Source organism: Equus caballus, chromosome 20, assembly GCF_041296265.1.
Source record: "Equus caballus isolate H_3958 breed thoroughbred chromosome 20, TB-T2T, whole genome shotgun sequence".
NCBI classification, from domain to species: domain Eukaryota; kingdom Metazoa; phylum Chordata; class Mammalia; order Perissodactyla; family Equidae; genus Equus; species Equus caballus.
Window position 1 is genome coordinate 33,816,216 of NC_091703.1, and position 23,170 is coordinate 33,839,385.

General features: G+C 45.1%; 1 protein-coding gene, 1 long non-coding RNA gene and 1 other non-coding gene across 11 annotated transcripts; all 3 read right to left on the reverse strand.

The window, feature by feature from the left end:
- Positions 1-1,457: 1,457 nt before the first annotated feature.
- EQMCE1 (MHC class I antigen 3.7) lies at positions 1,458-5,097 on the reverse strand. Of its 8 annotated transcripts, none has more exons than XR_011429360.1 (8): positions 4,944-5,061; positions 4,358-4,750; positions 3,701-4,115; positions 2,931-3,206; positions 2,694-2,807; positions 2,219-2,251; positions 2,039-2,086; positions 1,458-1,874 (listed from the first exon to the last, which is right to left on the reverse strand). XR_011429360.1 is itself a non-coding variant. In XM_070243961.1 (8 exons), the coding sequence occupies exons 2-8, from the start codon at positions 4,614-4,616 to the stop codon at positions 1,870-1,872; spliced, it is 1,011 nt and encodes a 336-aa protein (XP_070100062.1). In that variant the 5' UTR covers positions 4,617-4,692; positions 4,944-5,075; the 3' UTR covers positions 1,458-1,869.
- Positions 5,098-5,953: 856 nt separating this feature from the next.
- Positions 5,954-17,491, reverse strand: LOC138919469 (uncharacterized). Of its 2 annotated transcripts, XR_011429670.1 has the most exons (7): positions 17,364-17,491; positions 17,132-17,266; positions 16,842-16,988; positions 16,586-16,631; positions 8,141-8,235; positions 6,906-6,994; positions 5,954-6,194 (listed from the first exon to the last, which is right to left on the reverse strand). It is a non-coding gene; the product is annotated as an uncharacterized lncRNA (long non-coding RNA). The 2 variants fall into 2 exon arrangements; XR_011429669.1 differs by lacking the exons at positions 5,954-6,194; positions 6,906-6,994 and having other exon boundaries at positions 8,010-8,235.
- Positions 8,736-8,841, reverse strand: LOC111769380 (U6 spliceosomal RNA). Its single transcript, XR_002802372.1, has one exon. It is a non-coding gene; the product is annotated as a U6 spliceosomal RNA (small nuclear RNA).
- Positions 17,492-23,170: the final 5,679 nt, after the last annotated feature.

Below are 23,170 nucleotides of genomic sequence, written 5' to 3' on the forward strand. Positions count from 1 at the left end.
CTGCAGCCATACTGGCCTCCTCACTCTCCCCAGGACCCATAGACACACTCCTGCCCTGGCACATTTGCACTGGAGGCCCCTGCCTGGAAAGAACTTCCTCCAAACATCTTTGTGGATAATTCCTCATGTCCTTCACATCTTTCCTCAAAGTCACCTTCCCAGTGAGGCCCCCACCGACCACCCCAGTTAAAAAAGCCGTCTTCCTTGTTTCTACCCCCACCCTCTGGATCACCTGCCCCACTGCATTTTTAACATAGCACATACCACCTTCTAACATAAACACTGTCCTTATTCACTATGCTTATAGCACATAGTCTGTCTCTTCCCACTACAACATATGCTCCACAAGGCCAGAAACTTCTGTTTTTACTTCAACTTTTTATCTGTTTCACAGATGCAAAGATAGTATGTGATACATCCGGCACATAACCAATATCGGTTGAATGAATGATCAGTGTAGAGCACCTCCATATTCTAGAGACAGTATCTTTATTAACATAACCTCAGGCACATGCTGTTTCGTGGCAGCAACAGCACAATGTGCACTCACATTGACACCAATGCCACTTGTACTTTTCTCACAAGTGTTGCTCTCCCCTCCCTCTTCTTCCATCCCTCCCTCCCACACCAACCCTCCTGCACACCACAGCACACACTTGTCTCTTCAGAAAACAATGAATGATCTTTGAGTTACGCGTCCTATTTCCCAACCAAATACAAATCTAAATTAGACTCTACTTTATACATCGTGAGTCTGGATTGGAGCCAGCACTAGGACGACTGGAGCTCAGGGCCAGGAGAGAGGGCAGGCTGCAGAGCAGGAACATCCCAACAGGATCTTATCTAGGATGAGAAATGATGGGATCCCTCCCTCTCTGCTAATTCCAGAATCTGGTTCCTTTGAGAGGTTGGGACAAGGTGGAAATGACAATAAGGCCTAGAAGGAGGCAGAGTTGGACGAGCCTGAAAATTCATCTCTGGACACCAGAGACGCCTGTGTGCAGGGGCCACTGGCCTTGTGGTGACAATGACAGGCCAAACAACTCTAGCTGCTGTCAGAGACAGGGGACACCCAGAGGAGAATGAGACCACAACTTTTACACAAGAACAAGAACAGAAACAAAGAAACTACAAATAAACACCCAAAAGTGGGACTGAAGGCCAAACCCAGGCCTGAGCCTAGGCTGACCCGGCCCCAGGAAGCCCTCACTGCCCAGGGTCCTGGAGACATGACAAAGCCCAGGTGACGTCTGAGTCCCTGAGATCACAGGTCCTGGTGGGACAAGGTTCCACTGAAGGGACAAGGACAAAGGAGCGGAGGGATGACTCAGCTGAGGAGTGACTACATCCCACCCCACGATGCACTGAGCACTGAGTGGACACAGGCCCCGTCCACACTCGGCTCCTGACAGCCTTCTCCTGTCCCCACCTGCAACAGACTCAGCACAGCAAACATATGGACTCTGGAAGGTTCTCAGTGCTTCCATTTATTTCCTCTCTCAAATTTTAGGAATCTTCTCCTTTAATTAACCCATTGATCCCTCATGGCAAGAATTTGAAAAAACAAATTGGTATCCAGATTCTTATTTTCAATAAGGAAGTAAGAAGTTGCAGCTCAGGGCAACACGAAGTTATGACAGGGAAGGAACCAGCCCCGCCTCTGCTGGAACAGGCAAGTCAATCAGGAAAGAGAACAGAGGTCAGTGAGGGGAGGGGATTGTGGGAGAGACCAGTCTCCCTACCTCCTCACATTATGCTATTAGGAATGCAGACACATTCAGATGCCCTATACAGAGATTCCTGAAGTCACAGTGTGGGGTGGGGCAGGAACAAATCTTGCATCACTCAGTCTCCCACAAGGCAGCTGTCTCAAACTACAGAAGAAAATAATTTTGAACAAATTGAAGCCAGTTGCTGTAATTGGTGACATTCTAAATGGCCCACCACATGCTCAAAATGTCCCAACCAAAGAATCCCCATAACTCAGTCTGTTCCCTCTGCCTCAACCCCTTCCACTTTAGGCCCTCCAGGGTCTCACCTTTAGGAGGAATGAGAGACACATCAGAGCCCTGGGAACTGTCGCTGCCTGGAGTAGAACAAAACAGAACTCCGTCAGAGCCAACAGGAGATGAGACTAAAGGAGGAACTCTGGGTGGGTGAGTTCCCCCATGGGCTCCTGTCTACAATATCTCAGGGATCACCCCCTGTCCATACTTACTTGTAGACTGAGCGTAGCTCCCTCTTTTTCCACCTGTGGGAAGAAAACATTCTGTGAGAAGCCAGGAAGCAGGCAGGGCCATGAGGTCCTAAAAGAATCACCTAGTCCTGGACACCAGAGAAGTTTCCAGAACTGTGATTACAGACCTAAGGGAGGATCAGGAAAGCTGGCAACAGTACATGTGTGGGGACTGGACCAACTGCCCTCCTGGACGTCTGTCCTCACCAACAACCTTCCCCTTTGACCTGTGACTGCTGGGAGTCAGGTCCCCATCACCAGACTCATCAAGGTGATAAATCTGTCCTTCATTTCCACATGTGCTTTCCTAAACAGTGTCAGCCCCAGACTAGGAAAGCACATGTGGCTATGGATGGGACTTCCCATTAATGAGGCAGGACAAACTTCTACCTGGGCTTGAAACACCTGCAGTGGGGGGGGTGGGGACAAGAAAACTCAGACCCCACCCATCCCCTACCTGAGCGCTTCTTCCTCCAGATCACGGCTCCAACCACCACAGCTACAGTGACCATGAAGAGACCCAGGCCAGCAAGGACGCCCACAATGAGGATGGTGGACTGAGGAGGTGGCTCTGGGAAGGGAAGGGAAGGTGAGGGCCCTGACCCCAGCTCTCAGCCCTGACCCTGCTGAAGGTCTCCAGAAGGGCTCCTGATTTCCCTGAGAAGAGACTCTGAGCCCATGGCTCCCTCCTTACCCCATCTCCGGGTGATGGGCTCAGGCAGCCCCTCGTGCTGCACACGGCATGTGTATCTCTGCTCCTCTCCAGAAGGCACCACCACAGCCGCCCACTTCTGGAAGGTCCCGTCCCCTGCAGGCCTGGTCTCCACAAGCTCTGTGTCCTGGGTCAGGTCCTCCCCATCACGCTGCCAGGTCAGAGTGATCTCCGCAGGGTAGAAGCCCAGGGCCCAGCACCTCAGGGTGACCTCACGGTCAGAGATGGGGTGGCGGGTCACGTGTGTCTTTGGGGGATCTGAGGAGAAGACTCAGAAAACTCAGGAATTTTACATCTGTCTTGGGCCACTGAAGCAGCACTCATGTGACCATCCTGAGAATGGACAGGGCAACAGGAGTGGGGGAAGGGAGCACAAAATCCAGACACCAGCCTGGAAGCTGGCATCTTGGATAATTTACTATTCTTTGGGAATTTCTAGAATCAGAATGAGACAGTCCAGCATAGGAGGCTCCAGGTTTCTGAGGGGGAGAAAAGGGATTTCTGACCCTGATGGGGGTGGAGGCTGAGTGATCAGAAAAGCTGGAATCAGATCTCACAAACATAGGGTATAGGGCAGAGAACAAAGCCTGAGAGAGTCCCCCATGGTTTCCAGAGCAGCTGGCAGAGTAAAAGGGAATCATCGATCAGTTATTTCAGAGATGGTGTCCCCTCCATCCCAGTGGACACTGCATTCCTTTATTGTCTACAGAGGAGGGTGGGCACTCTGGGCGATTCACTCTCTGGTACCTAACCTGAACACAGGTGGATTCCTCACTCTCCTGGCAGCTGTGAGGAGCGTATTCTGGCCTATATCTCGTTTTCCTCCTCTAGTAGAGGGAAGCAAGCCAAACCCTGAGGGGAGATGCAGGAGGCGCCTTCCGTCCCTCGTACCCGCGCGCTGCAACATCTCCTTCCCGATCTCCAGGTATCTGCGGAGCCACACCACGCACTTCCCATCCAGGTAGGCCCTGTCTTGCTCTGCCACACCGGCCGCCTCCCACTTGCGCCGGGTGATCTGAGCCGCCGTGTCCGCCGCGGTCCAGGAGCGCAGGTCCTCGTTCAGGGCGATGTAATCGGCGCCGTCGTAGGCGTACTGACTGTACCCGCGGAGGAGGTGCCCGTCCGGCCTCAAGTCGCAGCCACAAAGCCACTGGTAAGTGTGAGACCCTGACCCACACACTGCGGTCAGCCACGCCCACTTGGCCGCGCTCCCGCGAGAGACCTCTGGGCGGTGATTGGTCAGAGCCTTTTCAGTTTAAACCGAAAACAAAATCTGAGCGAGTGCCCATGGGCCCTTCCCAGGTCAAGGGCGCTGTTGGCGGACATGGGGGAGGTGCTCCGACCTGGAGGCTCGGGGCAGCCCTGGGGTTCGGGAGGTCGGGACCTGGACCCGGGCCCGAGTCGCTCACCGGCCTCGCTCTGGTTGTAGTAGCCGCGCAGGGTGTTCAAGCCCACTCGGAAATTCTGTGCGGTGCTCTTGATGGTCTGCGTGTTCTCCTCCCAATATTCCGGCCCCTCCTGCTCCATCCACGGCGCCCGCGGCTCCATCCTCGGACTCGCGGCGTCGCTGTCGAACCGCACGAACTGCGTGTCGTCCACGTAGCCGACGGTGATGAAGCGGGGCTCCCCGCGGCCGGGCCGGGACACGGCGGTGTTGAAATACCTCATGGAGTGGAAGCCTGGGGGCGGGGAGGGGCTGAGACCCGGCCGACCCTCCTCCCGGCGCGGGTCCCGGGTCCGAGGGCTATGGGGGAGGGAGGGGACGAGGGGCTCCTGAGACAGAAAAGGGATGGCGGGAGACCCTAGTGGAAGAGAGGAGAGGACAGGAGGCCAGAGAGTGTAGGGGAGGGGTCAGGACGGGGCAGGGCCAACGTGGGGGGGAGTCTGGGCTAGTGTCCGGGGAGACGCCCCTTCCCCGGGGGTCTTGAGCTCCCGCCGCGCGGTCCCCTCGCTCCGCCCCCAGCAGAGGGCGTTTCCTCCCGACTCCGCGCTCACCTGCCCAGGTCTTGGTCAGGGTCAGGGCCCCCGAGAGCAGCAGGAGGAAGGTTCGGGTATCCATGACTCAAACCCTCGGAGTCTGGGGAGGGTGACTCCCAGCCTGCCCTGCGAATTTTCTAAGCGGAAACCGCGGAGAGGCTGATTCGCTTCTCTAGAAACCGAACACCCAATGGGAGTGAGAACTGGGGCCGCGTCATGAGTCTCCAGGCAGGAGGAGCTGATACAGGTTGTGTGAAAAACCAAGGGAGATGTGGACTCCCCGACGCTGAGCTTCCCCGCCCCAGACTCCGCCCTTGGCTCCTGACCCCTGCCACACACCGGGACCTAAGACTTTTCCCGACTCCACCTGTTTTCCAGCACAGAGCGCTCTTTGTCACACTGTCTCCCTGAGGCCTGGCCCGTGACCCTGTGAGGAAACCAGGAAGCGATCCCCAGGTTGGGCTCAGCCGCTTTTCCTGCCTTGTTCTTTCTGGAATCCTTCTCGCTGAACTGGACTCGCTGCCACCCACCCCTGACTTCTTCCCCTGGACTCTTCTGGAAGAAAACTCACTCCCAGGGAACTTGCTGGCAGAGAGTGAGCTCGCCCTGGGAATGGAGGTGGAGTGACAGGGGTCTTCTCTTTAAAGCTGGAGGAGTTGTGCCTGAAAACACCGGGTAGAGATTCCCATTGAGACCCGTTTCTTTTTTGTTTATTAACTCCAGTGGGTAACACAATGTTGAAAACCCCTGAAAATCAGAATCTAATCTGTAAAAGTGATTTTGGCCCCTTATTATAGAAATGTGTCTACACAGCCCTGCAGTCAGACTCACAAAGCTCCTAAGTTTAAACTTTCCCGATGTATCAGTGACTCCTGTGTTGTATTTTAAAATTATCTTCATTCCATAGCCCTGAGTTTGTGAGTCCCAGATATATCCTCAATACAAAGAAACATACGGAAGTGATACCCAATGTGTTAATCTCAAATTCGTGTGCCCAATGCGCAATAAACCCATCACTGAGCCATTAGTGCTTGGAAATGGAGAAAAGTTTTATTGGAATTGGGCAAAAGGAGAAGGTGGGAGGATGGGTTCTCTCAAATCCTTAACAACAGAAGAAGAAAGCAGAGTTATAGAGATAAGGGACTTGGCAGGAGGAGTTTCAGAGAAACAAAGGGGTAATCTTTCACTCCAGAGAAGCCATTGGGCAATATGTCTCCTGGGCATGAATTCTGGGGGCTGGTCGTCCTCCCCAAAGGCATTCTCTTTCTTCTGCAAAACAAGCTCATAAATTCTCATGACCCCTGAGTCACCCCTCAGGTTAAACAGCAAATTGCAAAAGGCAATCACGATCTACAGTAACCCTCAGGTACAGATTTTCAACACCCACTGTCTTCATCTATGTCTGTGTTGGGAACAAGGTGGAAAGGCAGTCATGTTCATATTGAATATCTACAATAACCCTCAGGTACCTGGCTTCAAAAGCACAATTTGTTACTGTATATTTCAACTAGAAGAGTATACAAACTTTAATCACCTCAAAGTTACAAGTATTTAGTGCAATCAAAATGCCCTTTATCAATGCTTATGCATTGCCTATGTTTATGAACTGACACCTAAGGGATGTGCATATTATATTGGGGCACCTGTTATTTTTTTTATCCTGATTAACATAAGGAAGCACTTGGTTTTTAGGCAGCCCCACAGCAGGTAGTAAGTACTAGATGCAGAGAATATCCTGCTAAACCCTGTAGATACATATTTGTTAAAAATCTCTAAAACAATAGATTTAAAGCTGGGCATTCCATTGCTTTGGAATTCTTTACCTCTGCTTCTTCTCCCCACCCCTGCTCCTCCAGCCCTTCTCTCTGTCCTCTCACCTCTCAGGGCCTCTTCTCCCCTTAGTCTCCTCCACCCTCTCACTCCTGAATTGTGGCACCAGCACCACCTCCTCACTTACTACCCATGGACTCTGCTCCTCACCGTGGTCAGTGATCCTGCTAATGTTAGTCAGGATGTGTCATTTCTTCACTAAAACACTCCAATGGCTCCGTCTCACTCTTGGGAAGCCTCTAGAATGTAAAGTGCATGAACACAGGGGCTTTGGGCTGTTTAAGTCAAAGTTGTATCCCTAGCATATAAAGCCATTCCTGATACATAGTGAGCATTAAATTAGTTGATGTTGAATGAAAGAATGAAATTTGACTGCATTAGAGTTTAGTTACATCACAAAATCAGAAAAGGTTTTATCTCATGCAACTAGTATGCATATCAGTTCATAACTTCATCCCAGTGGAAAAAATGCCATGTGCTTATCTGTTGCACAGTGAACCTGTATATTAGTTTCCTATTATTGCATAAAAATTACCATAAACATAGTGGCTTAAAACAACACCAATTTAATTGCTTACAGTTCCTTAGTCAGAAATCCAGGCATGGTATGGATGGGCCCTCTGTTCAGGGTCTCACAAAGCTGGGTTCTCATCTTGAGGTGGGATCCCCCTTCAAACTCATACAGAGCTGTTGGCAGAATTCTGTTCCTTACAGTTATAAGATTGTGGTCACTGTTTCCTTGCCAGCTGGTGGAGGGGAAGTGGGTGCTGGTCCCAGCTCCTAGTAGCCACTAGCATTCTTTACCAGGTGGCCCTTCATTTTCAAAGCCCACACTGAAGAACCTCTTTCACATTGAATCCTTCTCACGCTTTGAATCTCTTTGCTCAGGGACTCCTAAGTTCTCACCTGATTAGGACAGTCCAACCTAGGATAATCCCCCTGTGACCTTAGTTACATCTACAAAATCCCTTCACGGCAGCACCTACATTAATGTTTGAGTGACTAACTGGGGGGAGGGTGAATAACCAGGGAGTGGTTATGGGAGGTCCTTTACAAAATCAAGCTAGCTTGGCCTGGTTCTTTCTTTTGTGTTTAATTGGGTCACAGATGGAAATTGAAGTTCACGTAGATAGATTGTTTGGTGATAAAATACATCCTGTCTAATAATGAAAATTCTCCTTAAATCCTAAAACCAAATGACATACTTAATATCTTATAGTTAATTTAGAGCAAATGAAAATTAAAGTGCAATAATTTGTTTTCCACCATAGACACTGTATTAGTTATTTACTGCTACATAACAAATTAGTCAAAACTTAGCTGCTCAAAGCAAGAAACACTTATTCTCCCAGTTTCTGATGATCAAGAATCTAGGAGTGGTTTACCTGAGTGCTTCTGGCTCACAGCCTCTCTCAAGTTTGCAGTCAAGTTGTCAGCCAGGTCTGCATCATCTGGTGGCTTGACTGGGGCTGGGGGATTCCTATGAAATCACAGGAATCACTCATATGGCTGTTGGAAGAGGGCCTCAGATTCTAGCCACATGGACCTTTCCATAGGGCTGCTTATGACATAGCAGCTGGCTTTCCCCAGAGCAGATGATCTGAGAGAGCAACCAAGATGGAAGCTGCAATGTATTTTATGTCCTAGACCCAGAGTCTCACACCATTCCACGAGCCTTATTCTATCAGTTTGCAGAGAGCCGTTAAGTGCAGCCCACACTCAAGAGGAGGGAATTAAGCTCCACCTCTGGAAGGGAGGAGTATCTAAGAATTTAGATACATATTAAAGCCAAAATAAAAATTAAATATCATTTCAGGATTTTGTAAGTCAAATTTTTTTTATCTGATTCTTTTTTAATACTTTAAATTTATCTTTTGGAAATTAATGATTAAGAATAAGTTTGAGACCGGAGAAAAGAGATACAACAATATTTCTAGGTTTTTCTTGCAAAGGCCTTTAATAATAATGTTTTGTTTTCTTTTAAAAATAAGGAGCTTCACGAATGTGCCTGTCATCCTCGCACAGAGGCCCTGCTAGTCTTCTCTGTATGTTCCAATTTTAGTATACGTGCTGCCAAAGCAGGCACAATATTTCTTCAATAAGTTGCAACAAAGTTGAGAATATATACTTAGTTGCTAGATCAAGTGGTTCCAAGACTTCCATGCCATAATAATAATGCCTGTAAAATAATCTGAGTTTTTCCTTCCAAGTTTTAAATTTCCTTTGTTAAGAATGCTAAAAGTATTAACTAAAGTGCCAATTTCTCACTTAAATATCATCTTCAAAAATATTTACCTAATCAGATTGCTTTTCAGTAAGAAAAATGTGGCTCTCATACCTCATTCTACTCCAGGCTTAGCATCATGACAAGGATTTTGATGTGATGCAATAGGCAGAAATGGTTAACGTCAATCTAGGAACTAAGTCTTCCAGGCACTGACTATTTAGTTGACATCTTACAATAAATTTAACATCTTTCACTGTGTTTTTTGATGAGATTTGATAGATATGATTTGGACACCAGTGTGACTCTGAAATGCATTGTTATCATGTGCCTCTAAATTGTTTTTAAGCATCTCTGTTGTTTTCCATTCATATTTTCTGCTCTATCACTAGTTATTCCTTTAAAAATTTCCCAGTTTACCTTATATTGATCAACAATGGTCTTTTCCAACTCTGTAAGTGCATTTACTCCAGTGAGGTTAAATGTAAGCAGCACCTCAAAACCTTCACAAGATAGAATTGCCTGGCACATCAGATTGAACACTGTACAGAAAATCTAAAGAGCTCCCAGTGAGAAAAAGATCAAATGACCCATTTCTAGCCAAGACTAATTTTTTATGGTATCCTGGCCCTCTTTCTCATGTTGCTCATAACATTGTCCGTGGCTTTGCTTCAATGTGGTAGTTTTTGATAAGGATCCTTGCCATGATCTTTGGTAATTTCTTTTCTTTTTCGTTTAAAAAGAAATTAACCAGGAATGTTCACAAGCTGCAGTTTTAAAAATGTCAGTTTAAGAAGTTATGACCAAGTGATTACCTGGGCACCTACCACTAGTGTAAGAAGCAGAACCTATGAAGCCACTGTGGGCGCCTCCCGAACCCCATCCCCCAGCTGTAACCTCTATCCTGGTCTTGTGTTCACTATTCCCTTGAGTTTCTCTAAAGATTTTACAATAAGTGTATATAGCCCCAAACCAAATATTATTTAGTTTTGCCTGTCTGGGGACTTTATGTACCGTGAAATACTCCATGTATATTTTGTGACTCAACATTCCCTGTAGCAGACTTATTCCTCATGCATGACACTGTTGTTCGTTCATTTTTACTGCTGAAGTTTTATATTTTGTGACTATACACAATTTTGCTAATTTCCTATTGATGTGTTTGTGTTGATTCCAGATTTTGCTGTAAACGTTAGTGTACGTGTCTCCTGGGGCACACAGGCAAGAAATTCCCCAGAGTGTATGATCAGGAATGGGATTGCTGGATTCTATGGGATGTGTACTTTAACCATTCTAGACCTTGCTAATTTGGTTTCCAGAGTGCTAGCACCAATTTAAACTTTTGCCAGGAATGTGTAAGAGTTCATGTTGCTCATGTGTTTGTTCTGAAATGAAAACAAACTCAGGGGAAGGAAGGAAATAAGAGTTGAAAGTCACTTCCTGAGTTGCAGAATCACCCAGGCGTTTTATTTTCAGACTCTCAGTCACTTCCTATACTTTACTTTTATTCCGTATACATTGGTGTTACACTTTTAGCTTATATACCTAGGTAATGCTTCCTTTTAGCATAACCACAAAGCAGTATTTTATATGTTTGAAATATCCAATAAGAAGAATAAAGGAAGGAGAAAAGACAAAAGAAGATAAAAATATAAAAAATAAGAGAGGAGAGGAATTGAAATTGAGCATAGATAACATTTCAAGGTTCGAGGAAATAAAAGAGATGTTGACAATACCTATAGAATAATAGAAATTTAAGAAAGCCTGATTAGCTATTTATTGCTGTGTAACAAATTACCCTGAAACTCAGCAGCTTAAAACAACAAATGACTATTAACTCAGAGATAATACAAAGACAAGCAAAATAGAGGGGGACACTGGTGGGAGAAGTTGGATAAAGAGAAGATTTTACAAGATGAAGTAAGTACAAGGTTGTTGCTATACAGATGAAAATAATTTTGATAGTCTGAATCTGCTGCAGTGTCGTTTCCTGTCCAGGTCTCACTCAAAACAGGCATCCTTCTGTGTCACCCAGAATATGGGCCAAACAACATACCTAAGTGTGGAACGTGCTGCTGCCAGAACCCAAAGAGGCATACCAGGCTGTATCCTTCATTCTATGTAGTGAGGGACACAATATGCAGTACTTTGTGTCTTACTTTGAAGGGGACATCCCTGCATACCCTTAACCACTGGACCTCCAGAACTGACCTGGGGCAGCCACTCCCTGAGTCTCTGTCAGGTTTATCTTCCACCCTCTGGGATGCATGTCTTTGACCAAGGCCTCCCTTGTACTTTCCACCTGTTGCTCATCCATCCCAATCAACATGATGTTCTCAGTTAAATGAACTAATGTGATATTCTATAGGATATCCAAGAGGTCCAGAGCTCTTAAGACTTTGTTACAGAGGGCAGGAGACTTAAAAGAGCCCTGAGGCAAACTATAAATAAATATTGTTGTTCCTGTGAATGCTAATCATTCCACCTCCACTTTTCTTATTGGAATGAAACAGAATGCACTCACAAAATCAACAGCTGCATACCATGTGCCTGAGGCCTTACTAACTGGCTCTACCTGTGACATCACATCCAGCACAGGAGCTGCATCAGGACCACTACTTGGTTATATCTGAAATAATCCCATGTATTCTCTGAGCTCCATCGGGTCTCCACTGAGCCAGACTGCTGAATTAAATGGAGGAGTCACTTGATTAAATTAATTAAATGGAGTCACTTGAGTGTACACCACTCCTGCGTCCTTGAGGTCTCTAATGCTGGTGCTAACCCCTACAATACCTGCAAAAGCCTCCACAATATCTGCTCCTGGAACATACTGTCATTTCTGATTTGGCCGGGATGGGGCCAGTTTCAGAGGTTTCCCTTTGGCCTTCTACCTTATGAGAGACCTTACTCCACAGACCAGCGATGGACTCAGTGCAGAGGTTACTCCAACTGCAAAGTATATCAATGCCAATTATGCACTCAGAGATTGGGGAAATAACAGCATAGATCTATGGAATCAGGGGTCCTTGTGAACTAGACTTTGTCTAGGACTCTATTTATAACCTGGCATCTGTAAGTCTGTACTGCAATGGGGGACGTGATGATGCCGTGGGTATCGAGGTATCAATGTCAGCTCAAACCTGATGTACAATATTTCTCAATATTTCTGGCAAACTTCTCTTTCCTCAGTGTACAGTCACTTGAGTAAATGGCTGTAGGTTCCTTTGCAGAAAGACCGAGGGCATTGCTCCAGTACCTACTTGCCGTGGTATTCCAAGGTCCTTCCTCCTAGGGATTTGGACACTTCTTAAGTCAAAGGGTTCTGAATCTGAAAATTGGCTCAGGTCTTGTTACTGAGCAAGGGATTACAACTTTTGCTGGGTCAGACACCCAAGCCTCTTGCTCCTTAATTCTTGCACCAGCAGAGGGACTGGCTCTGGCTGGGAGCATGGACGGTTAACCTATGATAAAGGATGGAAGGCTCATCCTGAGCATGCAGATGCAACTACGTGAGTAGATGGTGGTAAAAATCGGTAAAAATTGTCTTCTAATGTGTTCGGTTTTCTCAGTGAAGTAGGAAACAAGGTCACTAGCCAAAATAAGAATGGAGAAGGAGGGTTGGATGTAATGAGGGACCTCTTACCTCCAAGCTAAGGGATACAAGGTCTGTGGGAGGGAAAACACCCGTGGGAGAGGACTCCAGAGGGAGCTGTGTCCTCAGGGAGACCCAGGTTTCTGTCAGAGCTGCGAGGTAAAGGGAGCATCCTGAGAGAGAACTTTGGAGATTTTGCTCATCATGGGCTGAGAAGTGCAGGGGGCGCAGTGGACAGGTTTCAGGAGTTGATGAGGGGGTGTGAGAGGTGACAGAATGGGCATGTGCAGAGTCTTGTGGGGATGAGAGTGCAGGATATTTGGGAACCAGGGATGACTGACACAAACAGGGAAAAGGAAATAATGAGATTAGTCCTGGGGGATTCAAGGCAAGTAATGGCGGTGAGTGTGTGAGAGATGAAAGTGGGGAGGAGCAGGGGTTTGGGGCTCTCACTTGGGCTCTGTCAATGAAGGTGAGGAAGTGTGGGGTCGTTGGAGATTAGTTTCAGTCCATGGATCCTTTCTTGACCCCCTGATTATGGGGTGCAACCCCCCAGTGGGGGAGGAGGAGTGTTAAACAAAGTCCATGGGTTCACTCTTGACCCTTGTAGGGTGGAAGTATACTCATACAAGGTCTCAGGTCTGCCTGACGCCTCCTTCAGGAGAGACATTTTGGGGCACCAGGTGTGACCCTTGATACAGAGGGTCTCTTCTGCCTTGCTGAGGGGGACAGAAGTCCTCGGGGAGCTGTGCTCTTAGTCCCAATGTGCAAATCCACACTATGAATATTATGTAGACATTGAGATGTTTCCAAATAAGAGATGATTTTTTAAAAATTCAGTTTTGAAAAATTTAGAAATAGGAAGTAGAAAAAAATATTTCCACTTTTCAGCGTTCTGAGGTGTTCCCATCAAGGGGCTGGGGAGAGGGATTGCAGAAGGAGAAGGAAACATCAGAGGAATGCACAAGGGCTCCTGAGCTCTCTTCTCTTTCAATCCCTGCCATACCCTCAAGCCTGACCCTTGTGAAGTCCAACGCTGCTCAAAAGCTTCCTCATCCCCACATTGATGCCCAGTGAGGCCTCAGGACATAATAGCCAATCCCAGGTCCTGGCTGCATCCCACTGGATCCCCTCAGTCTCCAGGCATGGGACCTTGGACTGCTGAGTCCTTGTCACTTGTTCCTCCTACTGCAGCTGGGGCTGGAGGTCCCTCCATCTGGGATTCAGTCCATTGAGTCTCTCAACTTGGGATCTCAGGGGATGAAGCCCTGGGGCGGCAGGTCCAGGAAGGAGGGGATGCCCCCCAGGGAAGTGATGACAGGGAGGAAATAGGGACATCAGGGGCAGAGAGGTTATGAGAAAGAGAGGGGATGGAGACAGAGAAGGGAGGTGCATAGGAGTGGCTGGCCTAGGGGCCACCTGTGGACTGTGTTTGGAGAGGGTTTTCTGGGTACTGGCTGATAGCAAAGGGCAGGTGCTGTACTGACCCTGTAGGGACCAGTCCTGGTCCTGAATTTCTGGGATTTCTAGGGTCCCACTCCCGGCACCAGGACCTCACAGGTGATCTGAGCCCAGCCCCACATGCTGTCGCTGAGCATGGTTGTGAGCTGGGCAGGTAGGCTCAATTGTTCCTTCTTTGCCTATGAGACCTGGAGCCTCTGCCCCAGGCTGAGGGGCCCTAGACAACCATGCATTGGACATGACCTGGGGGCTGGACACAATCAAGGGCTACAAGGACCTCGCCAGCAGACCCAGGCAACCTATTATGCATTTCCCAGGTTCCTAGAGGCAGCCCCTGCACCCTCCGCAGCTTGCTGCCTGAGAACTCTGGGGTCCTGCCTCTTTCCTCTCTGGTGACACAAGTACCCAGATCCTCAGACTGGACACCACTGGCCTCACTTTCTGATAACCCCAACCCCTGAACTTAGGAGCTCTGCAGCACCAACCCTAAATCTCATTTCTACTCTGAAGACTGACCCAGGGGTTTGGGGTTCATAGGAAAGGGCGCCACATGCTGTCGCTGAGCATGGTTGTGAGCTGGGCAGGTGGGCTTCCTTCTAGGACACAGGAGTTCGAGGAGGCAGCTGGTGGTCATCCCAGGCTGTGGGCAGTGCCTGGGTGGCTGGACCCCAAGTACAGTGCAGCTCTATGGAGAGCGCTTTTCAGGGGCTCAGGAAACTGGGACAAATTGGTAGGTATCAAACACACACACGTCACAGAAGACCCTCAAAACCAAACACCAATAAACTCCCCCTTTCAAGCCCTAGACTCAGCTTTAAGGAATCTGGTCACAGTATTTATTCATTTACTTGCAAATGTTTAGTGAGCGCCTCTGTACCAGGCATTGTTCCAGGCCTGGTGATCAATTAATCAAAACAGAAAAAAACTCCTGCTCTCTTGATGCTTATAGTCTGAGACGAAAGACAGACAATAAATAAAAACAGTAATAGTCTTAAATTATATGGTCTGTGTTCCTATTATCTATTTCTGAGTAACAAACAGTCCCCAAATAAAACAATAACCTTTTAATTCTCCCTCATTCTGAGAGTTGGCTCGCCTAAGCGAGCAGCTCTTCTGCCCCATATGACACGAGCTGGGGCTGCAGTCATGTGACGGCCCAACTGGTCTAGAACATTCAGGAGATATTTGACAGAAGAACATTCCAGGATCTCCCTTTGATGTGTCTAGGGCTCTATGCCAGGTCAGGCACTCAAACTGCAGCAGGAATGGAAGTGGACATATTTTAAAAAGATTTCCTACCTCACTTTATATCTTAAGGAACTACGAAAAGAAGAGCAAACTGAGTCCAAGGCTATCAGGTGGAAGCAAATAAGAAAAATTAGCACAGAGAAAAATAAAACAGAGACTAGAAAACCAAGACAGAAAATCAATGAAACCAAAGGTATTCTTGGAAATATCAATGAAAATTGATAATCCTTTAGCTAGATCTACTAAGAAAAAAAGAGAGAAGATTCAAATTACTAAAACCAGAAAAAGTGGGACATTACTACTGATTTTATAGAATCAAAAAGGATTGTAAGAAGTATTGTGAAAAACAACTGTATATGAACAAATTGGAAAACCTAGATGAAATGGACGAATTCCTAGAAACACACAACCACCAAGACTGAAGCATGAAGAAACAGAAAATCTGAATAGGCTCATAACTAGTAAGAAGATTGAATGAGTAATCGAAAACAAAGAAAAATCCTAGAATAGGTGGCTTCATTGTTGAATCCTAACAAACATTTGAAGAAGAAGAAGCACCAATCCTTTTCAAAGTCTTCCCAAAAAATGAAAAAGAGGAAAAACTTCCTAACTCATCTATGAGGCCAGCATTACCAAGATCTCAAAACCAGACAAAGACACTACAAGAAAAGAAAACTACATTGACCACCCATTGACCTGGACTCCACAGCATGGTACATAAGCCCCAAGCCTTTACAGGAATTTTTTTGGATCATGCCCAAAAATTACCTCACCTCAAATTTAGTCATTTACAGATACCACAGATACACATGTTTCATTGTAATGTTATTTTAAAAATTCTGCCAAATCATAAATGGAGGTTTAGGAGTGGTGGTGATGAAAAAGGGGGAAGCTGTGGGATGGGGTTGTCAGGGGTAGATGGCACACTTTACCCCCACACTTGGTGTCATCTCCTGAAGAGGGGAAGAATGGGTAAACCCTCTACCATGTCTGTTCAGCTGAAGAGAAAACATGGCACAGTTGGAATAAGGCATGGAAAGGCAAAAGTGAGGATGGCAGAAGCACATATGCACATACTTGCTAATGTTTCTATGGCGTGTGGATTCAGAGGATAGACTTGGGGGGTGGAGAAAGAAAAATAAGTAAATGAGAGAGGAAGAAGACCCTACATAGACGTCCACAAAACATCCCAACCTGGCATAAAGACTAGGGAGCCATGAACTTGTCAAGTACCCATTATGCATTAGATGCCCATTACATGCAAGATAGGATTTAAAACAAATACAGTCATGCATCACTTACCAACAGGGATACGTTCTGAGAAAGGTGTCATTAGATGGTGTTGTCACTGTGGGAACATCATAGAGTATACTTAGACAAACCTAGATGGTAGAGCCTACTACACGCCTAAGCTATATGGTAGTAATCTTATGGGACCACCATTGTATATGTGGTCTGTCATTGACCAAAATGTTGTCGTGTGGCACATGACTGTCCACTAAGGAACGAGGAGAATCTAAAGAGTTGGAGAAGCCAGTTTCACGAGATCAATACTCACTGTAGGAGGAGATGTCTTTCTCATCACGCAGCTCACTAATATGGACCTCAAAGTGATCCTGCACATCATTGAGGATCTTGGCATCATTCTCATCTGACACAAACGTAGTGGCCGACACTTGGTGCCTAAATGGTCTGCTCTGGCCACCTGGAAGGAGACAGATGGTAGCACTGGAAGACCCAAATAGAGAAGACACCCAAAAGGGGGATGAAGATGTAACATATGAAAAGATAAAGAAAAAGAAGGAGTGGGAGAGGACCCTGGGATGTCCTTCTGGGTGTGGGACTTACCCAATGTAGGTAGGTGTCAGAACCCTTACGAATGTCAAAGTTAAAGGCAGTCTTCACCTGATCGATGTCCAGGCCTTGGCCAAATAGGTTGGTAGCCATAAGAATGTGTCATTGAAAATCTTTAAACTGCTCATACTGAGAAGGAATTGTGAGAAAAAAAAATTGGAAAAATGTTGAGATCATTGAGAGAATTCAAAAAGGACACAAAATATCTTCTCCATCTCTGACTCACCTCTTCTCCTGGGGCATCCCATGGTGGATGGCAATGATTGGGAAGTTCTGCTGTATCTGTACAAACCAAGGACTGACTAATACACAGAATATATAAAAACTTCTCAGATCAATGAGTATAAGACAGACTATTTAAGAGAGGAATAGTCTAATGCTTGCAATTTGCCAAACTCAAATGGAAGCGCATAAGCTAGGGAGCATTTGGAGGTACAGTAGTCCATACTATAAGTAGTCGATAGAGGATAGTCTCCTGGGGTACAGAGCATGGTGAGTACAGGGGAAGTGGATGAATGGGAAAATCACAAAAGAAGAAATCTAAATGATAAACAAACATACACAGATGTGCTCTACCTCATTAGATGAGGGAAATGCAAATTAAAACCATAATGACAACAGGACTGAACCTTGAAAAGACTATGCTATGTAAAAGAACCTAGTCACAAAGGACCACACATTGTATGATTCCACTTTTAAGAAATGTCCATAATAGACAAATCTATAGAGACAGAAATTAGATTAACTCTTGCCTAGGGCTGGGGGAAAGGTGATGGGAGAAATGAGGAGTGACTGCTAATAAGTATGAGGTTTCTTTTAGGGGGTGATGAAAATGTTCTAAAATTGGTTGTGGTGATTGTTGCACAACTCTGTGAATATATCAAAAATTATTGAATTGTATATTTAAATTGGTGAATGGCATGTGAAAAATATCTCAGTAAAGTAATTTAAAAAATCCATAAGGAGATACTATGACAAATTCACTAGAATCCCTAAATTACAATGATTGACTATGAAGGAATGATGTCAGGGTAGATGGTGGAATAGGAAGCATCAGTGATCCATATTGCCACCTGTACAACAATTGCACTGGTAGAATCCATCTGATGTAACTATTTTGGAATGCTAAGGTCTACTGAAGGCTTGCAACTTCCAGGGGAAGGCCTGGATGTTAAATTGTAGTTGACTTCAGTCAATTTCAGCCTAGCACCTTAGGGGCTTTGCACCCTCCACCCTCTAGGCCTTTGCAGGCAGCCAGCATGTGTCCTTAGAGCAGCTTGCAGGAGTTAAGGTGGGCAATTAGAACCCTGTCCTCCAAATATCAGGGATGAGTGTTCTGATTGCTGCTTGCTGCTTTTGATCAAGGAGGTGCAGCAAAGAGGCAGGCATTAACATTTGCAACTCCCATTGCCATTAATACAAGCCTCTTCTCCTGTTGAAGCAACATCAAGGGCATTTAAAGGGCTTGGGAATTTTTACTCCCTTCATTTTCCATTTTTAAAAAAATTTTTGGAGGCAGGCATATAAGGACTAGAACATCCAAAAGCAACTGCAAATATGGGGAAATTTAAAAAGTTACTGCATATGCCCAGGGAAAGGTGCAGGCTCATAAAAGATCTGAGAAGTTCCTAAGTATACACTTCAGGAAATTTCGGCCACAGAGATACCTTACACAACAAAAACAACCAAAAGATAAAAGCAAAACCAAAAAACTCAGCAAATCCTGGGAAGGAGAGAGTCTGATTTCCAGAGTTATTGATAAGATTCAAATGTTTAGTTTTCAAAAAAAATCACAAGGCATACAAAGAAACAGGAAAGTATGGTCCATTCAAAGGAAAAAATCAATCCACAGAACTGTCGCTGAGAAAGAACAAATGGCAAACCTACTAGACAAAGACTTTAAAACAACTGACTTGAAAATGTTCAAACTGAAGTCAGAGTGGTAGCAGACTAGGAGGTCCCAATGCTCATCTCCTCCATAAAAACAGCAAAAACAAAAAAAAAATCAAAAGGTAAAAATAAAAACTAATTAGCTAAAATATATAGGGTACCACACCTGCTTCTGAATAAATAAATAAACAACTACAAATTGACGAAAATAGCTCTGGGAACGTTCTGGACTACAGTGAAGACGGAGCAGAAATTCTGTAGAGCACAACAATCAAGAATGGCTGCATAGGAAAGCAAAGGAAGCATTTTACCTGCATCACCCCATCCGCCAGTCCGGAGCACTCGGCACCAAGAAAGATCCCCTTGGATGGATTTCACCCCACAGGGAAAAGGAGAACAGGCGGACTCCAGCAGTCCTTCTCCCCTGTGGACATATGCATCCTTTGCTACCAAGTACCCCCACAATCTTCACTAATGCTAAATCTAGCTGACGGAGCTGCCCGGAGTCCCTGCCACTTCATCTCCTTCCCAGGGCTGGAGCTCCTGCTGTGGTGAGACCTGCTTTGAGGGGCCCAAGTCATGACTGCACTCTGCTGCCCAGGATTGAGACATCACAGCACCTCACCATCTACAGAGACTGGAGCTGCAGCTGCACTGTGCTCTGCTCTCTGGGTCGCGAATTGGAGCTGTGACCCACCACTACTGGAGCTGTGCAACTGCCATTCCACACTCCACCCTCTGGACCTTGAATGAGGGCTTTGACCCACCATCACCCAGGTGGTTCTGCTGCTGTACGCACTGCCCTCTGCATCCCGAGTCAGGGCTTTGACCTGTGATCACCAAGGCTGAGCTGCTGCTATTCTATACCCTGGCCCCTGGGTCCTAAATCACTGCTTCCATACCTGCCATCACTGGGGCTGAGCTGCCTTTGCACTATGCCCCACGCCCTGCGTCCTAAGTTGTGCCTTTGACCCACCATCACCAGGATCATACTGGTGATGCCTTGTGCCCCACTCTCTGGTCCCTAAGTTGAGGCTTTGACCCATCATCACTGGAGCATGCTGCTTCTGTGCCAAGTCTCCTAGGTCCAGCCCACTGCTGCACCCTGTCATCCCTGGACCCCTGATACAACTGTGCCCTGCTCCCTCCCTAGGGCTTGAGTCACTACTGCAAGCCTCAGAGAACCAGACCTCAGTTCTGTTGGTGATCTGCACATGCCTGGACCACAGACGTCAATGCCACTGCCACAGAAATTGCTCCTGTGCCCCAGGCCTCAAGCACTCTGTTAGTTCTGTACACCTCTAAGACTGAGACCCCCAGCTCCACTACCACTCTGAGTACCAGACCAGCGCACCAGACCCAGTACTAAGAAAGATCTCCTTGACTAGAACTTTCCCCCATAAGCAAGAAGGAGAATAGGAGGATCCTAGAAGCCCTAGCCTCCACTACCATCACAGACACTTGTAGCCTTGCCAGCTAAGGACCCCAAAAGTCTTTGCCAGTGTTGACCTCAGCTGACAGAGCCGCACAGAGACTATACCACTGTACCCTTCCCAGAACTGGAAATGCTGCACCTCACCCAGACAGCACTCTTGCACCACTTTCAAGTGAAAGTTTTTCCTCACTGAAGCCAGTCTGAAAAGTCTGGAAGAGGCGACTATTCCTGCAAATGCACAGGCATCAATACAAAGCCACTAGAAACACTAAAAAGCACAGAAACATAACACTACAAAGGGAACACAATAATTTTCCAGTAATTGATCTCAAAGAAATGGAGATCTGTGAGTTACCTAAAAAGAAATTCAAAATAATTATTTTATGGAAGCTCAGCAAGATTGAAGAGATTAATACAGAAACTTTTCAGGCCATGAGAGAGGGGGTAATATATATTCAAAGTGCTCAAAGAAAAAAACTGCCAACCAAAAATACTTTATCTGGCAAAATTATCATTCAGAAATAAAAGAGAGGGGCCGGCCCCATGGCCGAGTGGTAAAGTTCATGCGCTCTGCTACGGCGGCCCAGGGTTTTTCTGGTTCGGATCCTGGGCACGGACATGGCACCGCTCATCAGGCCACGTTGAGGTGGTGTCCCATGTACTACAACTAGAAGGACCCACAACTAAAATATACAACTATATACTGGGGGGATTTGGGGAGGAAAAAGCAGAAAGAAAAATAAAAGGATTGGCAACAGTTGTTAGCTCAGGTGCCAATCTTTAAAAAAAAAAAAAAAACAGAAATAAAAGAGAGATAATGACTTTCCAAGACAAACAAAATCTAAGGGAGTTCATCACCACTAAACATGCCTTACAAGAAATGCTAAAGGGATTTCTTCAAATGGAAATGAAAGGACACTAATTAATAATACGAAAACATATGAAACTATAAGTGCACTGGTAAAGGTAATTATATAAAGATAATACTCTAGTACTGTAAGATGGAGTATAAACCATTTTTAACTCTAGTACAAAGGTTAAAAGACAAAGTGTTAAAAATAACTATAGGTACAATATTTTGTTAGCATATACGCAGTATAAAAAGATGTAAATTGTGAGATCAATGACATAAAATGTGGGAGGAGGAGTAAATGTGTAGAGCTTTTTTTATGCATCTGAAGTTATCAGTGTAAAATAGACTAATATAAGATGAATTATGAAAGCCTCACAGTAACCACAAAGCAAAAACCTACAGTAGATACATAAACAATAAAGAAAAAATAATCAAAGGATTTCACTACCAAAAGTCATCAATTCACAGTGGAAGACAGAAAGAGAGGAAGAAAGGAGCAAAGAAACTAAAAATAATTGGAAAACCATTAATAAAATAGTAGGTGCTTACCTATCAACAATTACTCTAAATGTGAATGGATTAAATTCTCTAATCAAAAGATTTAGAGTGGCTGAATGGATTTTAAAAACTCCCAACTATATGTTGCCTACAAGAGATTCACTTTAGCTCTAAGGACACTCATAGACTCAAAGTGAAGGAATAGAAAAAGTATTCCATGCAAATGGAAACCACAAGAGAACAGGATGAGCTATATTCATATCAGACAAAAGCTGTAACAAGAGACAAAGAAGGTCATTATATAATGATTAAAGAGTCAATTCACCAAGAAGATATAAAATTATAAATATATAGGCATCTAACGTTGGAACTCCTAGATATATTAAGCAATTATAAACATATCTGAAGGCAGAAATAGACAGTAATGCAATAATAGTAGGGGACTTCAATACCTCACTTTCAACAATAGATAGATCATTCAGACAGAAAATCATAAGGAAATATTGGACTTGAACTATACTTTAGACATATACAGATCTAACAGACATATACAGTGTATTATATTCAACAGCAGCAGAATACACATTCTTCCCAAGTGCACACAGAACATTATCCAGGATAGCTCAAGTGTTAGGTCACAAAACAAATCTTAACATATTTAAGAATATAAAAATCATATAAGTATCTTTTTCAATCACAGTGATATAAAACTAGAAACCAGTAACAGGAGGAAAGCTGTAAAATTCACAAACGTGGAAATTAAACACCACACTCCAGAACAACCATAGATCAAAGGCTAAATCAAAAGAGAAATAAAAAAATTTCTTGAGATAAGCAAAAAAGGAAACAGAACATACCAAGTCTTATAGGATGCAGCAGAAGTAGTTATAAGAGGAAATTTGATAGCAATAAATGCCTACATTAAGAAATATTACAAATAAATAACCTAAGATTACACCTCAAGTAACTAGAAAAAGGAGAACAAACTAAGCTCAAAGTTAGTAGAAGAAAGAAAATAATATCAGAGTGTAAATAAATGAAATAGCAACTAAAAACACAATAGAAAAGATTGATGAAACTAAGTTAAGATAAACAAAATTGACAAACCTTTAGCTTCACTAAGGAAAGAAAGAGATGACAAATAAATAAAATTATAAACAAAGGAGGAGATATTACAACTGATACCACAGAAGTACATAGGATCATAAGACTCTACTATGAACAATTATATGCCAAAAAATTAGATAACCTAGAAATATTGGATAAATTCCTAGAAGCATATGGCTTACCAAGTCTAAATCATGAAGAAATAGGAAACCTGAACAGATCAGTTACTAGGAAGGAGATTGAATCAGTA